The sequence below is a fragment of the Neophocaena asiaeorientalis genome, unplaced genomic scaffold (genome assembly GCF_003031525.2).
Source record: "Neophocaena asiaeorientalis asiaeorientalis breed wild unplaced genomic scaffold, Neophocaena_asiaeorientalis_V1.1 scaffold550, whole genome shotgun sequence".
Taxonomy (NCBI): Eukaryota; Metazoa; Chordata; class Mammalia; order Artiodactyla; family Phocoenidae; genus Neophocaena; species Neophocaena asiaeorientalis.
The window spans coordinates 1,794,895-1,813,143 of record NW_020173396.1 but is presented as its reverse complement, the minus strand read 5'-3'; the positions used below and the strand labels follow the sequence as shown (position 1 = coordinate 1,813,143).

At 36.6% G+C, this 18,249-nt stretch overlaps 1 protein-coding gene across 13 annotated transcripts in view; it reads left to right on the top strand.

The window, feature by feature from the left end:
* The window catches only part of MCTP1 (multiple C2 and transmembrane domain containing 1), a 352,345-nt gene that overhangs the window by 84,254 nt on the left and 249,842 nt on the right, over window positions 1-18,249 (top strand). For all 13 annotated transcript variants that reach the window (XR_003003489.1, XM_024746952.1, XM_024746948.1 and 10 more), the window contains exons 3-4: window positions 9,829-9,971; window positions 18,093-18,172. Coding sequence is in view for 12 of the 13 variants with exons in the window: in XM_024746952.1 (XP_024602720.1) it covers window positions 9,829-9,971; window positions 18,093-18,172 (223 nt within the window). In the remaining variant the exon portion in view is untranslated. The remainder of the gene's footprint in view (window positions 1-9,828; window positions 9,972-18,092; window positions 18,173-18,249) is intronic.

Here is an 18,249-nt window from a genome sequence, read left to right as displayed (position 1 = left end):
CATCGACAGATGAAAAGATAAAGAAGATGTGGCATATATATATATTTGAATATTACTCAGCCATAAAAAGAATGAACTAACACCATTTGCAGCAACATAGATGGACCTAGAGATGATCATACTAAGTGAAGTAAGGCAGACAGAGAAAGAAAAATGACATATGATGTGACTTATATGTAGAATCTTAAAAAATTATAAAAATGAACTTATTTACAAAACAGAAATAGACTCACAGACGTAGATAACAAGCTTATTGTTACCAAAGGGGATAGCAGGGTGTGGGGAGAGATAAATTAGGAATTCGCTATTAACATGTACACACTACTATATATAAAATAGGTAAACAACAAGGACCTACCGTATAGCACAGGGAACTATACTCAATATCTTGTAATAACCTATAATGGAAAAGAATCTGAAAAAGAATGTATATGTATGTGTATGTGTGTATATATATATGTATAACTGAATCACTTTGCTGTATACCTGAAACAAATACACTATAAATTAACTATACTTCAATATTTTTTAATGATTAAAAAACTAAAAACAAAAAAAAACAAAAAAAAAAAACCACTACAGGAAGCATATACTCTATCAGCCAACTTACCAAAAAAACCCAAAACAAACAAACAAAAAAGGATCTGGAAGTTGCATATGTCACTTTACACATCTTGCGGACTCGGCCACATGGCCATACCCGTTGTTTGGAAAATAAGAAATTCTCTAATGGAATAATCACATGTCCTGCTAAACTCACAGAGACTCTATTACTAAAATGAAAAAGAGGAGAAATGGATGTAGGGGTTCAGTCTGCCACAGAAGCCAAATTAGGATCAGAAGGCTCCATGATAAGAGTATAAGATAATAAAAATACACAAACACATGTGCAAAATCTCCTGGACAAGGAGAGGCTTTGAATACTGACCCTGAGCCAGAGTTGTGGAGCCTGGGTTACCCACAGCAGTGCTTGTGGGTGCAGAAGATGGAGTGAAATGTAGTCCAAGAAGAATCAAGTGCCTGATTTGTATTTGACAAGAGAGGACTCTGGCAGTGTTCAGAGGATAGATTGGAAGGGAGAAGGGAAACCAAGCAGAAGGCTCTTAGAATAATCTAGACAAGGAATGATGAGACAGTGGTGGCAGAGATGATTTCAAGAGATATTTTAGGAATTAGAATCAGAGGGCTTCGGAACATTTATCGGGTGACATAGGCTAAACTGTGGTTGCAAGTGGAATTTTAATTAGAATTCCCAAGGCTTAGGAATCTTCATCAGTTAGGATAGGCTGAACTGTGATTACAAATACACCCCCAAATTATTTAATGGCTCAGATGTAATAGGAGTTTATCTCTCACCCATGTGATAGTCCAAGACACGTGCTTCCGGTTGGCAGATAGCTCTCCTCCACACAATGTTTCGGGAAATCAGGCTTCTTACACCTCAGATCGCTTTTAATTTGTTATATTTTAAGAAACACATTTTGTTCACTGGCATATATAGCAATAGAAATAATACTGTTCAGTTTATAACTCTACATTGAAAGAAATGAAACAAAATAAGAATAAACAGATTATAGGAGTATCCCTGGGGGAGACTCTCTGTGATAAAAGGAATATCTCCTGGTTTTTAGCAGCATTCCATTGGGAGTTTCAGAAAATGAAATATTGCTACTCGAGTTTCATTGGTTTTCCACAGAAGATTTAACTTTGCTTTCCTAGAACCTTGATGATAATTTCCCAGATACATAAAATCAGCAAATGATGCTCTGCCCCATTTTTAAAAATTGTATTCATTATTTACCCAAATAGAAGAAAAATATAATTTAGAAATATTTCCTTCAAACTTATTAATAAAAATGGTCTTGGTGTTTGACACGGTAATTTTTAGTTTCCTGAAAAATACACTTATGTGGAATGGCTCAGTCTCTGTCAAGGGCATGGAAGTGAAATCTTATAGATCCTTGACTTTTCTCAGAGAAAGTTGAGAAATCCCCTCATTTTAAAGGTTGAAAAACTATAGACAAGAGCAGTTAAATGACTTTTCTAAGACCACACTGCTTATAAGAAGCAAAAGTGACTTTGGTCAGTATTCTTTCCAGCACAGGACTTACTGTGAGCAGTGTCACAGAATCCACAAAGAAGAAAATTTCGGGGTCAGTGGAGTTAATAACACTCACTGTGACCCACAGATGGAAGGGGCTGCAGTCTAAGAAAAAGCCATTGAAAGCAGTGATGAAAAGTTACTAGTGACTAATACATCCTTGTTGTATAAAATGATACAATACAACATATATGGAAGCCAAAAAATGTTACTAGTGACACTCAAGGCAACAGTCTCAGAAGAGTATTGAGATAGCCAGAAGAAAAAGGATTGAGGAGAGTATAGATATTTAGGGTATAAAATTTTAATATTCTGATATTTTTTACATACAAAAGTTGAGTGTTTAACATTTTTTTTTAAAAATTATATTTGATCTTGTTTGGTTAAGATGGCTGTAAAAACATAGTAACATATTCTAGAAGAATTCCAGAGAAAATTGTTTCTCCTTAGGTAAAAATCGTGCTTAAAGGATGAGTATATTTATACCTCCAAAGTCTGTTCACTGATCACTGGTCACAGAGGGAGCTCCCAGGGGTGGGAGGAGCAGAGCCCTTTGGAAAGAATGACTGTGACATCCAGAACACGCTTCTCTATTGCAGTTGTTCTTATGCCATAGATTAATATACAATTAATATTCACAATTAAAGCAGTATTTGTCCAAATCTGTGTGAAAAAAATGTAAGTAACCACCCCCCTTCCATGTTGTAGTTTACCAAAACTTCCAGAAGTTACCAGGAAATTGCTTGTAGATACCACCTATAATTTATGCCGTGTGTGCAGGGGAACTTGAGTGAGCTGTATTTACCCCAAATACGTGTATTATTTTTTCTTACATATTCAGAACTCTGCATTTACAAGAGAAAAATAAGCCAAAAAAATTATTCATAAAAATCAATAGTCTGTTCCTGTCATTTACACCTTCTCTATACGGTGTGTCTGGAAGTTTCTTCTACTCCTCAAAGAAATTTATTTAGTTCAGTCCTATACTGCATTTTATCACAGTATTAGTTTAACCAACAATTTAAAAATCACTGGAATATTCATATTCCTCATTATGGAAAAAGATTTTAGTTTCCTTTTATTTATAACATTAAACCATATGTGATTATAAGCTTTTTGCATTTTAATTTTAATATAGTTATTTAGCCCTATGTAATGTTTCCACTGTAGGGCATTATAAATCTCAAAAAAACAAAAAATGAAGAAGGAACAAGACAGTTTAAGGAATAATTTTAATGTATAAATAAGGTACCTGTTTTGAAGATTTTTAAATCATTAATAAAAATAAATGTATATAAAGATATCTATTGCTCTGAGTATGCTTTGAACTTCTCTATTTTTACAGGCCTCTTTCAAGTGTGAAGGACCTTGTTACAGAACAGATATTTTCTCTGTTGTATTTGGTCAACAAAAGTAGCTAGCTTTAAATGTTTGTAGAAGGATTGAATACCTTCAGGAAGATCCACCCTAAATTTGAATTCTTTTTAACTGTTCACACTTAATATTTATATTCACTTCTCTTTTGTCTTTTTTCTTCTTTCTTTTCATCTTCCTCCTTCTCCTTCTCTTTCTCCATAAGACCGAGTTTCAATTTCGCATTGTTTTTGATTAGGAGTTAGCGTTATTGAATAAGTATAAGCCCCTGAAACAGGAATAGCTGTTTCTGTTTCATTATATACTAGGTTTGGGATAAGACTGATTTAAACTTGTTAACCAGGAGGCTCATTTATTCTGAAAATGAAAAACAGGACATTCATTACTATATGGCTATTTACATTTTAAAGAGCTTTCACACTATTTTAAGGAAAGGAAGACTGCCATCTTGTGTGTGCTGTGTTTATTGCTGCACAAAAGGGGACCCATTCAGACAAGTTTAGTTCTATGTTGGACTTAAATTATATTAAAGGCTAAATAGTCACACAAAATGTTGAAATGCTCAGATGTCCTGACTCAAATAAACAAACAAAAACCATAGCATGGGGACATGTTTTTCTTTACTACATGAAGAAACATTATACAAACCATCTAATTCCTCTTTTTCAAACAATTTGATCCTAGGATTCAGATATATACAATGAAAATTCCCTAAATCTAAAATACTCTAGAATTTTTAAAGCACAGGATTTATAATTATAAGATAAAATAATAATGTTTTAAAATAAATTCTGAAGTTAATGCTATCTGATAAAATGAATGTGTGAAAGGTTGCTCTTGAATATGATAAAATAAATCTGAATTTTATTTTAGGGCTAACACTTCCTCGTTTCTTCTTCTATATTTATTTTCCCTGTTTACATTTTATTATCACCATAAAAAAGATTGTAATGAGGGCCACAGTCCAGCGAATAACAGCAAAGCACAGCTTGCTAGAAATGCCTGAGAACTGCCAAGGGTGCAGTAGAAATGCCTTAACTTTGAAGAGCAGAACCACAGGCCTCACAATAGTAATTTGATAAGTGTTTGTGCCATCTTGTGGTTGAATGCAATATTGCAACAAAACAGCACTGGCACTTGAATTTACTTTTTGAGTTTTTTGAACCAACAAACTAAATCTCTTTTGTGTGTGTGTGTGTGTGTGTGTGTGTGTGTAATATATTTGTTAAAGGCTAACCACAAGTTAGTGGCTTGGATTTACTTGGAGTTTTATTATAATAAAATGACTTGAATTCACTGGAAAATCTATTACAATAAAAGAACCTCCAACTTCCTCATCTATGAAATATAATAAGGTAGCATTTCCCAAAGAGAGATCAGGGATTATTAGTCCTGAAAGATACACTCAAGATAAATAGGCTGTACGGTCAAAGACCTGTCATATCCCCTTGGAGAGTAAAAGTGCACATTGTCTTATTTAAAAGCTATAGATGGGCTTCCCTGGTGGCGCAGTGGTTGAGAGTCCGCCTGCTGATGCAGGGGACACGGGTTCGTTCCCCGGTCCAGGAAGATCCCACATGCCGTGGAGCGGCTGGGCCCGTGAGCCATGGCTGCTGAGCCTGCGCGTCCGGAGCCTGTGCTTCACAACGCAAGAGGCCACAACAGTGAGAGGCCCGCATACCACAAAAAAAAAAAAAAAAAAAGTTATAGAAAATTAATCTGTTTAATTTTGTATTAAATCAGCATTTTCCAATATGCTTGACCACAGAATTCCTTTTTAAAAAACAAATAATACCTATTAATATTACCAGGTAAAAAAGTGACTACCTTTCAACATAAAAGATTAGAGCATTAGGTACAAATCTTTTACTGAAACTAAATTAAAAGAATGATGTCTCCAGTTCTGTGTTGGAATCACAAGCTGAAGGTCTTGAACTTTAAATTAAGGACTCTCAGTCAACAAAGGTCCCTCAGTTACAATAATAAGTAAACAATTAGAAATTCCTTAAAGAGTTTTGACTACTAAAAAAGTTATTAAAATTTAATAATAGCACCCAGAAGCCTCTGAATGATAGTTGGAAAGGGAGAAATGTAGCAGATTTTATTCTATGGAGTCAAAACACAGCAGGAAAAGTCAGATGACTGACTCACCATGTGTGTGCATCTGGAGCTGTTTTCCTGTACTTATGACTGTGAAATTTGCTGACATATGTACCATCTCCAATCCAGGTTATCCTGTGGCCAAAGCCACACATTTACAATATATTTCACCATCATAATATCTTTTCAAAGTCCCTTAAAACAGCCTTTCTCTCTTTTCTATACCAATCCCTGAGATCTTAGTGCCTATCAAAGAGTCAAAACTCTGTCCCTAAACCTTTACTTAACCCTTAGACCGACTCTTGTTTTCTGGATTGTTATTTCTTCAGGCCATTGGATATTTACTGCCTCAAGTGGCATCAAGGATACGATACCAACCGTGAAAAATGTTGTTTGGAGGTGGCCTCATGTAATATTTAATTTCAAGTTCCAGCATCCTAGCTGTGTGACTTTGGGGAATTTACTTACCTGTTCCACACTATATATTTGTATGTAATACCACTTGAGGGTATTCAATAAATGCCAACAGAACAAATGAAACATGGTTTCCTCAACCGTAACCTAGGTAACACTACAACTCGCCTCACAGGCTCATTGGGTGGTATGTTATATTTGACATAGTACGTGTTCAGTAAATGTTAACAAGAGTGATCTAGATTCCTTTTTGTAATTTAAGTTCTGCATTCAAGACCTAGTGGATCACCCGGCAGGATTCTAGGAACGAGTTGTCCCTAATTCTAAGGGGATTTTGACAGTTAGCATAGACAGTGGTTGAGCAAAGTGTTTCTGGTAAGGAGCAAGAAACAGATTGCTTCCAAAAAAGATTTACATTTGAGTGTATAGGCTTCTGTGCTAAATCATAAGTTATGTCAGTTGTTTGCATAATGGCTAAATTAAATAGTGTGAGATACTAATATCAATAACTGTTAAGAAACACAGTCCAACTTCCTTGAAGTCACTTTTCTTGTAAAAGGCTTTTTCATACCTATTTTGGACCAAAGAGATACAAGATTGTTATACCTTGAAGGGGGTGAACGGTTTAGGATGATGTGCCAGAGAGAGAATTAACTGGACTAGGCTCCAGATTTGACTTCTAGTCTGACCTGGAGCAGACCACTTGACCTTTCCTACTTGTCTCATCTGTAAAACGGAGGCAGTAGTTAGACTCACAGAGGCCTTAGGGTGATTAAGACAGATAATAAGTGTGAGAGTTTTTTAAGTGAGAATAAGTTACTTGTCAATATTGGCATGATTTGTAGTGTCTAAATGATTGTTCAACGTCTTTACATAATACTTCTGTGGTGGTGTTTTAGAGTTAAAAAAGGAAAATATGGATGTCCATGTTTCCTAAAAAGCTGAATAGAAGGAACCCTGGACTTGGCGTCTGAAGTGTAAATTTGCCTTTCATCCTGTTACTTGTTAGCTTCTTAAGTGATTTGGTGCAAGTCACACTGAATCTCCGGTTGTTTCTCACCTGCAATATAGGTTGATAATATATGCTTTCACCAACTTCACGGAGTCCCTTTGAGGATGTATTTAGCAGTACTGTGTACACTGTGAGCTGTAAGGTCATTCATTTACTCATCCATTGAACAAATCCTTACTGAGTACAGGCTCTGCCCCAGACACTGTGCCACGTGCTGGGGCAGAGTCCTGCCCTCGCGGGGGGTTATAGCCAACGGGAAAATTCCTACAGTAAACTGGTAGACATACAAATTAACCTATAAGTAGCATAATGATTAGTGCTACTAAGCAGAAGAGCAAATGTCAGGAGAAAGTGACAAAGAGACCTAATTCAGATTGGGATGGTTGAGGAAGGCATTCCTGAGCAAATTATATTTAAACTAAGGCCTGGAAGATAAGAAGTGTCAGCCAGGCAAAAGGGGAAGAGAGAGCCTGGCTGGAATATGTGAAGACTGGAAGAAACAGAGGAGAACTTCTAGTAACAGGAAAGCTGGAAGAGAGTAGGGGCCAAAAATGAAGGTGGAGAAACAGCAAGTTCTGTATACCACGTTAGATATTTTGGATTTTATTATAGGTGTAGTTGAACGGTGTTGAGATGTGTTAAGCAAAGAAGGGGGAAGATTAAATTTGCAGGTTTAAAAGGTCAGTCTGGCTGTCATATAGAGAATTAATACGGGAGGACACGGAAGCGTGGGAAGCCCAGTTAGGAGGCTATCATTGTAGTTGCACAGCACAGGAATCATGGTAGCTGAACTAGAGTGGAGGAGAATTAATCAGACTTGGTGGTGTTCTGGATGGAGAAGGAGGTATGGAAAGTAATTTTGTCTTGCTTGAGAAACTGTCAAATAATGGAGACTTTAACAATCTGACAAAGCCTGAGGGAGGATCGGGGCCTATGTTAACACTGGAATGTCTATTATGTATCCAAGTGGAGGTGACAAAAGTCAGCAAGAAGAGAGGTCTACCACCCACATCGTTAAGTCATTAAGTCATTCAATTATTCACCAAATGTTTATTGAGGAACAATATGTCTAATTCTGTACTAAGTGCTGGAGGTTTAAAACACAGTGATACAAATGGCTCTGATCTCATGGAGCATATTGTATTTTAGCAGCTGGTAGTAGCTGCATAGGTGATTTTAAAAATCAGAGACAAAACTGCATGACTGAGGAAATTCAGATGGGTACATGGATGTTAATATCTCTCAAATTACATGCTATAACACTTCCACTCCCCGGAGTGCTCAGCCTGTAGCTGGGGATCAGGGCCTTAAAAAATAGCCATTTTAACTGTTAAACATTTTGGTTCCATTGACTCCTTTAAAGAATGCATTGTAACAGTTTAGTATTAAGCCTACATTTACATTTATAAACATTTTTTAAAGTTTGTCTTGTTATAAAATCAAGCTGTCAAAATGGGAGTTTCACAAAATGGAAAGTCGTTATTTTGTTAGACCCAGGTCTAGTCATACAAAAACAAGGTCTTCAATTTACTAGGGGAATGTGGAGAGTTTTGAGAGAGTCCCCAAATGATTAAATAAGAAAATCCATATCCTATAAGGCAATCCTTATATTTAGCATAGATATTTATGTGTCATGGAGGTGAGTGGAGTATTGAGGAGGAATAGGTAGTGAGTTTATTGAGGGGGAATAGGTAGTGAGTTTATCAGCCTCATAATTTTAATACCTAACATTTACATGGTGCTTTACAATTTTCTGAGCCCCACTCATATTTTTCTTTAAATCGTGTAGACCATAGTTATCAACTATAGTTTCAGGTTGGACAAAACAGGAAGAATTACAATTTTATTCTAAGGGAGTCAGGTCATGTATAAAGAATTATTTTCTGAGGTTGAAGATTGTCACGCACTGGAATGGTTTCCTTGGGGATGTTCCTGATTCACCTTTTCTAGGAATCCTTAATAACAGCATAGAGTTATGAGGCCAAGATTGATGTTCATCGGTCAAAATGAGAAATGGTATAACATAAATGAACGTATATAGAGGCCCTTCCCTCTTGAAGTTGCAGGGCAAAAAAAAAAAAGCACAGGCATTAGAGCCACACAGCCTTGCTTGGAATCTTCACTCCATTTCTTGCTAGCTGTGTACCCAAGAGCAACTTATTTGATGGCTCTTATTTCCTTTATCTTCATAGGGAGCTTAGGAGGTATTAATGGATAACATGAAGTACCCAGGTTATTCACCAATCATTTGTGCCCTTCCTCTTGATGCCTTCCTCTGAGGCATCCTTCCCTAGCATTCTAAATTTGAAACCTGTGAACAAAATACGGGACCAAGGATAAAATTGATACCTGTGAAGAAAATATGGGACCAAGGATAAAACTGAAGCTCAATTTAAGACTCACCTTTTCCAAAACCTATTAAACTAGTGTAAATTTTTAGCAGTATATATGTCTAAAACTTGTTAAATCAGCCAAGATCATGGATCATCTTTTTTATAGTTGACCAGATGAAACGTCAGATTAATCTCTATCATTTACAACATGAATTAAATTTATAAATGCAGCATGCAGTAGAGTTTTAAAATACCAGAACAGGGTTACAGTATTAAGATCAGAAGATATAATAATAATAATTTTATTATTATTTACTGTCACTTGAATATTTAAGGGAAAATTTAGGAAAAGGCACTTAATCCTTATTTTTCTCATGTGATAAGGTTTACTTAAATTTTATTCCTTTAAACACTTTCTAATGTTTAGATGAGCTATTCTCTTGCTTCTGTAGAAAAGCATGATTAACATGGATCAATCTGTATCTCTTTAACAGGGACAAGTGATCCATACGTGAAGTTTAAAATTGGAGGAAAAGAAGTTTTTAGAAGTAAAATAATACACAAGAGCCTCAATCCTGTGTGGGAGGAGAAAGCTTGCCTTCTTGTTGAACATCTTAAGGAACCATTGTACATAAAGGTGAACCATTTATTTGTTTTTCCCTAATGTAATCTGGTATAGAAATCCCCGTTTAATGGTTTCTTATAATGTCTGTCTGTCTGATGAGGTTTTTCACCAGAGGTGTATTCTGCTATGCACAATTCTGATCTGTTGGTGATGTGACAGAAATGAGCTATAGGGGAGGGGGAGCTGGTGGGAGCATCTTTCTTCTGGACAGTTCTATTGCCAGTTATATTTAGGAGAAATATGAAGTCTATCTCCTCCTGCTTGGTACAGTTAACTGATTTAGTGCACTTTGGGAACGTATAAAAACAAGACTCCATATAATCTAGCAGGAAGAGCTTACACAGAACACACCTTTTCTGTTTAAAAATTATAGCAGGGGAGACTTCCCTGGTGGCAGAGCGGTTAAGAATCCACCTGCCAATGAAGGGGACATGGGTTTGAGCCCTGGTCCAGGAAGATCCCACATGCCGCGGAGCAACTAAGCCTGTGTGCCACAGCTACTGAGCCTGTGCTCTAGAGCCCGCGAGCCACAACTACTGAGCCTGCATGCCACGACTACAGAACTCCATGCGCCTAGAGCCTGTGCTCCGCAACAAGAGAAGCCACCACAATGAGAAGCCCACGCACCACAATGAAGAGTAGCCCCTGCTCGCTGCAACTAGAGAAAAGCCCGCGCACAGCAACGAAGACCCAACGCAGCCATAAATAAATAAATAAATATTTTAGAAAGAATTATATCAGGGATCTACCATTCTTGGTTGCAAACAAAATGCTTTACTTGGAAGGTGAGGAGGGTAAACATAATAGAGGGAGGAAAGCTCCTGTCTCTATTACATTACCAACTATGGGGGGAAAAAAAAGTATTTCCTTTCATTTGATGTAGTTAGAAAAAAAAAAGAAGAAGAATTTATGGAGTTAACCTTAATTCCTTATTTTACTTTCAAACCTGACTTCCCTTTAATTCATATCTCTAGGTACTTATATTCTTTTTGACTCTTACGTTCTGACTATCCATGCGGTGACCAAACGTTTTTCTACTTTTACCACATCACATGCCCCATCCTTTTCTCTAAATTGTCACAACTGGCACATGAGCCCCAAAGGTCACTTGATCACTCTTTCAGCAATCTCTGGGCATCCTTCTTCCCCTCAAATCTTCATTTGCATTGCTTCCAGTTGTTTCTGTTTTCCACAGAAAGGAAAAAGTAATCAAGATGTTACTAAAGTCATAGCAGGACCATTATCAAATCGATGAAAAAGAGAACTACAAGTATGTAGTTGATAAGTTTCTAGAAGTCATTATGGGGAGCATAGACCTGTATTTGCTTAAGAAATTGTCTCAAATGGACAATGGCTAAAGGAAATCAGTTAAATAGAATTAGTGATCTATCTTTTAGTGTTCAAAAATCATGACCCAAGAATTATTAATGTGAGAGTCTTCATGGCCAACCCTCCTCCCACCAAAGGGAAGACCTCCATGATCAGAGATGCTCCTCATCTCTAGAGGGAAAGAAATGTCTACATGAGAAAAAAGGAAATACCTTCATAATAAAGAACTGAGATAAGGGGAAAAAAGGAATTTTTAAAAAGATAAGTAGGATTAAGGAAGCCTATTCCTAGGGAGGTTTAGAAGAAATAAGTTAGAGCAGTTGCAACCATGAAGGAAATGGATAGGAAAGGAAAGCAGGGTTAATAAGGATAGCACTGGGCCATTGGGATCTCATATAATGTCCCTTAAGAGGGAAATTATGGAAGAAAAGGATTAATTTCTAATTGCGTTTGCTGTGGATCTATTTCTTGAATGGGATATTACTCTATGACAGAAGCATGTGGATCTCTAGTCTTTAAAACGGTTACAAATGAATGTTCCAGTGTTACATTAGGTAATGGTTGGGTCCCTCTGCTATTCTTTTGTGTTCAAGAATGAAATTCATCTGTGCAGAAATTCAGATGTCAAATGTGTATTTCAAAAGGCATATCATAATAGGCTCAAAAGCGAACAAAAATCTTAGGTACACAGAAAAAAATGGTGGCAAAAATGTTTGTTTTGGTTTAAGAGAGCAAGAATAGATACACTTACATACTGAAAACGGAGACTGTAACACCGCCTATAGACCAAAGGCCTGGTTAATGACACTGGGAACAAAGAAGTTAGGAGAGAAAACCCAAGGGTGCTTTTGGTTTGTGTTTTTTACCACTTTGAGTTTCCAAAGTACAGCATTATGTAGCCACAACTTAACTTCCACCTTACAGAAGAAGATACATAGTGAATTGTAAAAGATTTGACACTTTTTTTTTACATTTCTACATAATAAAAAATAAGTTAAACAGAAATCACACTGGCCTCTCAAATACTAGTACAAACATAAAATAACAAGACTTTATTTTTATGAATGCTTTATACTTTTTAATATGCTTTGATCTTTTTCATTTGATTTTCATTTTCTGGACCATGCATAGGGCTTCTTTTGAAAAAAAATTTCTGACTTTCACCTTTACTTTTCCCATGTTTTGTGTTACCTACTTTTTGCCTAATGTGGGACACACAAAGACCTAAATAATATACATTGGTGGAAATGATATTTTAAGTTACTAGAACTTCATGAAGATTGCATTATTTTCATGGTCTCCACATAGCTCTGTGTGATTGACTTTTATATGATGCCCACATCCTCTGTGATAGGAAATTAATCTTGCCTGAAAGATTTCTTAGGGACTAACTGATTCTGTAGTGACAGGTAATATGAAAATGCATCCATGAACTAGACGATTAGAAAATATTGTCTTCAACCCTCCTCTCTATGGTTCAATGAAAAAGAAGTCCACATGCACACTGTAATCTGATTTCTATCAGTGTAAAGATTACCAAGGGAAACAAAATTCAGTTCTAAGCTAAGGTTATAACATCACCCTGAAGTTACAGTACTTATAACATTTCTAGTAAAAACAAATTTAAAAAAATCTTGGTAGTGTCATTTTTAAATACTACAGAAAATAAATAAATACACTTTCCAATTGGTTGGAATTCATATAGCTTTGAATTTTGATAAAAAGAGAATATTCCTTCAGTTATGAATGACTTCACAGTAAGGGCAGGTATAAAAACAAGGCTGCAGGGATGGGCTTGAAACATTTATCTTAGGGTAGCAGTAGAATCTGGGAGTTAAATGCAGTGCTTCTAATTGAGATAAGAGCCCCTGGAGCCTGCTCTGTATCCACAGAGATGCTCCAGCACGCATCTTAAATAATAGAGTAAATTCAGCATCCATTTCAGTTGAATTAAATTCAGATTCTCCATTGTAATTTCACTGACACTATTATTCCAGGTACATGATGAGCACCCAGAATTACAGTGGAAAGAGGTAGAAGTAATCTAAAAGGAGAAATGTAAATTGTTGCTTGTTTGGCCTAATCATGAGCTAGAAGAGCTAAATTGAAAGTGCTCTTCTAAATAATAGAAAGATTTTGATAACTAGGAAAACTGTTCTGTTTGGAGCCATAGTACTGATTCTAAGATTGTCATTTTAACAAACTTGATAGTTCCTTAAATAACTCACATCTATCCAAGCTTAAGATTTAAAATTGAAAAGGTACTTAAAGCATGGGTCAAGCTAACTAAGGACCATATAACTGTCTTGTCCAAAATTATTTCTCAGTAGGTTCTAAGGGTCCTAAAAAGAATTTCATATACCAACGACCCTCAACCCTGACTGTACATCACTTTAAATATGCTCTGTGTCTGAAATCCATTACAAGATTTGAATCTGACCTCTTCTTAGCCCGGGCATTTAGGGGCAAGTAACATAAATGTTTTAAGCTTTGGATTCCTTATCTGACAAATGGAAACAATACTTTGTTCACTGAGTTGTATGAGAATGAAATTTAAAAATCTATATGATGTGTTTAACACAATGCCTTATATATGGTAAATGTTGAGTAAACATTAATCGTCATTAACTGTGCTTCTTATTGCAGTGGGAGTGCCTCTCCTATTTCATCACTCTTCTATGTTCTATATTTTCTGACACTTCACCTAGAGCAATGCTCCCTCTGACAAATAGTTTATAGAGCTTGGAACCAAATTGCATAGCAAACAATTTCATTAAGGAATGGATTCTGGTGTTTCCATTCTTCCCTGTGTTTATGCCTTTGCTGAGTAATAGGAATTGAGAACTAATGTAAACATCTAGCATTAGGACGGTAGAAAAGACTCTCCCCATGAGAATAAACAGAGTTTGAATGTTGACTCACCCGTTTGGGCTGTCTATACCGATCAATTCACTGGATTCACAGCTTTCCACTTCATATGTGTAGGTGAATCCCAGGTGTTCTCATGGACTGTATGTCACTGTAGTCTCCCCAAGATTTTAATCCTTAAGGCTGATACAATCAGAAGAGATTGCACAAGAGAAATTTCTCTAATTTTGGTGTAAATTTTATGTTGTAAAATACGCTACTGCAGCCACTTGCAAATACCAAGGTGTCAGTTGTATAAGATACTGAGCAGATGACTAAAGTTCAGAAGTGTAATTGATCAAGGAGAATATTTACTGCGGGAGTGCTGTGCTTTCTACAACAAATGTACTCCTGAAAGGTTGTAAGTAAATCAAATGACTATAAATTGAATAATTTAAAAGGCATTAGAGGAGCTTATAACTTAAATAAATCCCTTGTGACTCTTCTAATTTAAGAATCCCTTTGTAAAGCAAGGGATTTACTTTTTTTTTAATATCAACTTTTTACATATTAAGTTTGTTTAAATTGCAGTACACCTGTACTAGAGAAAAGAAAACAGTAACAGATACAAGGCTTCTGTACATGCTACTCCCTCAGCTTGGAGCTTTTTTTTTTTTTTTTTGGTATGCGGGCCTCTCACTGTTGTGGCCTCTCCCGGTGCGGAGCAAAGGCTCCGGATGCGCAGGCTCAGCGACCATGGCTCACGGGCCCAGCCGCTCCGCGGCATGTGGGATCTTCCCGGACCAGGGCATGAACCTGTGTCCCCTGCATTGGCAGGCAGACCCCCAACCACTGCGCCACCAGGGAAGCCCCAGCTTGGAGCTTTTTAACTGTTGTGTCAAGGATTGGCCAGAGGGATGCTGAGCTACGGGTTCTCTCAGCCCAGTGCATTCTCACCTCCTGGAGAGTCCAGTGGTCTGGGTGATCCTTTCAAGAGCAGACTTACCTGTTTATGCTCATTTACTCCAGTGAGCAATACAATGATTTTCTATTTGAAAAGGTCAGAAACACAACTCTAAACTCCATCTATTAACCTTTTTATCAATCTTAAAAGCTTTCCCTGATCTCCAATGTAATTTTTTTTCTTTTTGTACCCTGTTCTTTTCTTTACAACAGTCATCTAAGTTTGTAATTCTATCACCTGTGCACTTCCTTGTTTAACATCTGCCTCACTCACTAAACTATAAGCATTGACAATGTGAGATTTCCTCACCACAGTTTACTCAATACCTAGCACAGTGTCTGGCACATAATAAGCATTTAATCAGTGTTGACCAAGGAAATAAATGAGTAAGAAATGTTTAAATGGATGGAAATTAGCCCACTCCCATTCACTTAGAGTTCTTTGGAAATGACCCCATCTGATCTAGCTCTGAGCTCTCCCTCCAACTTCCTTCCTCTCTCCATCTTTCTCAGTCTGCTTCAGCCACACTGGCTGCTGGCTGATCCTTGAACATGCTAATCACTTGCTGTTTCCTCCACCTGGTGCGCTCTTCCCATTCCAGTGTCACTCTAATGGCTTAATCGTTCTCATCATTTTAGTCTCTACACAATCACACTTCCTCTGAGAGGCCTTCCTGGACTCCCAATTTAAAATATCAGCTCCAAATGTATATTCTCATTGAATGCTTATATCACTCAGCATCATGGGTTTTTTTACTTTTTTAAATTAGTTTTTATTGGAGTAGAGTTGCTTTACAATGTTGTGTTAGTTTCTGCCGTGCAGCAAAGTGAATCAGTTACATGTATACGTATATCCACTTTTTTTAAGATTTCTTTCCCATTTAGGTCACCACAGAGCATTGAGTAGAGTTCCCTGTGCTATACAGTAGGGTCTCACTAGTTATCTATTTTATACATTGTGGTACATATATGTCAATCCCAATCTCCCATTCATTCAACCCCCCCCCTTTCCCCCCTTGGTAACCAGTAGTTTGTTTTATGAAATTATAGAAAAACAAAGCAAATCTATGAAACAGAAAGCAGATCGGTGTTTGCTAAGGGCAGAGCAGGTGAGGAAGAAGAATGTTAAAAAGGATCATGAGGGAACTTTGGGAGTTATGGAATTGTCTTCCACCTTGACTGTGTCAGTGGTTGCATAGCCATAGACATTTGTCAAAACTCATTGAACTGTACCTTTAAAATGGATGTATGTCCACTCCTGGATATATATCCAAAGAAAATGGAAACACTAATTAGAAAAGACACATGTACCCCAATGTTCGTGGCAGCATTATTTATAATTGCCAAGGTATGGAAACAACCTAAGTGTCCATCAGGAGATGGTTGGATAAAGAAGATATGGTGTTTGTGTGTGTGTGTGTGTGTGTGTGTGTGTGTGTGTGTGTGTGTGTGTGTGTGATGGAATATTACTCAGCCATAAAAAAGAATGAAGTTTTGCCACTTGCAACAACCAGATGGACTTAGAGGGTATTACACTAAGTGAAATAAGTCAGACAGAGAAGGACAAATTCTGTATGATGTCACTTATATGTGGAATCTAAAAAATACAACAAACTAATAAATATAACAAGAAAGAAACAGACTCATAAATATAGAGAACAAACTAGTGATAACCAGTGGGGAAAGGGAAGGGGGGAGGGGCAAGATAGGAGTAGGGGATTAAGAGGTACAAACTACTATGTATAAAATAAGTCAGCTACAGGATATATTGTACAGCACAGGGAATATAGCCACTTTTTATAATAACTATAAACGGAGTATAACCTTTAAAAATTGTGAATCACTGTGTTGTACACCTAAAACTTATATAATATTGTACATCAACTATACCTGAATAAAAACATTTTTTTAATTAGTTTAAAAAAATTGGGCTTCCCTGGTGACGCAGTGGTTGAGAGTCCGCCTGCCGATGCAGGGGACGCGCGGGTTTGTGCCCCGGTCTGGGAAGATCCCACATGCCGCGGAGCGGCTGGGCCCGTGAACCATGGCCACTGAGCCTATGCATCCGGAGCCTGTGCTCCGTGACGGGAGAGGCCACAGCAGTGAGAGGCCCGCGCAAAAAATAAAATAAAATAAAATAAAATAAAATAAAATATCAGCTCCCAACACATTGCCTTACACTTCTGTCTCCATGGTGCTCCTCACTGAACTGTATATATCTATTTGCGTTTTTATGGACTCTCCCAGCTATTCAATGTAGGGTTCAGAAGGTCAAGCACGTTGCCTGTCTTGTTCATCATAGTATGAATATAAACCATGAAGGGCAAAAAGAAGATAAATAGTTTTGACAGAAGAAAGAAATACATTCTTTTCTTTTTCTTTCTGTTTTGTTGTTGCTAGTCACATTAATATTATGCCCTAATTAAAAATTTAATTTAACCTTAGAATAACTTTATGAAGTACTTTAATCATAATAGCTTAATGTTTACTTATTTGTATGTTTAAAATGGCATTGTCCTATAATATCAGAGAATATATCTTTGATGACCTGAAAAATACAAGAAATTGGAGTCATATCTTCATCACCTACAGCCCAGTATGGAAGACATATTTGTTGAATTTCATACCAAATCACTTTGCCTTTCAGTAATTCTAATAGACCATCTATAATGAGAGGAAAATATTATAAGCCTGTGGTTCCCACATTTTTGAGGATTCACTATAATTTATTTGATTTTGTTATCACCTTCTTTGACGTTCTACTTTATACGAATCAGGAATTTTAATTATAAAATTAAGTGTAATTTCCTTTGAATGTTTTGTGAGACCTTAGTATTTCAAAACACAAAAACAAATAAAATTTTAAAAATAAATCTTAGGAAATTTTATTGATTTTGGTGACATAGACAACCAGTATTTTATAATGAAGACGTTTTTCACTTAAAGCTTATATTGGAATTGTTTATAATAATGTCTGTGTCTTTGGCTTCATAGGTATTTGACTATGACTTTGGACTACAGGATGACTTTATGGGCTCAGCCTTTCTGGATCTCACACAATTGGAGTTAAACAGGTAACTTTTGAACTGTTGTAATATCACTATACCTTTTTATGAAACTGGGCCTGTGTAACAGAAAATGTCAACAGATC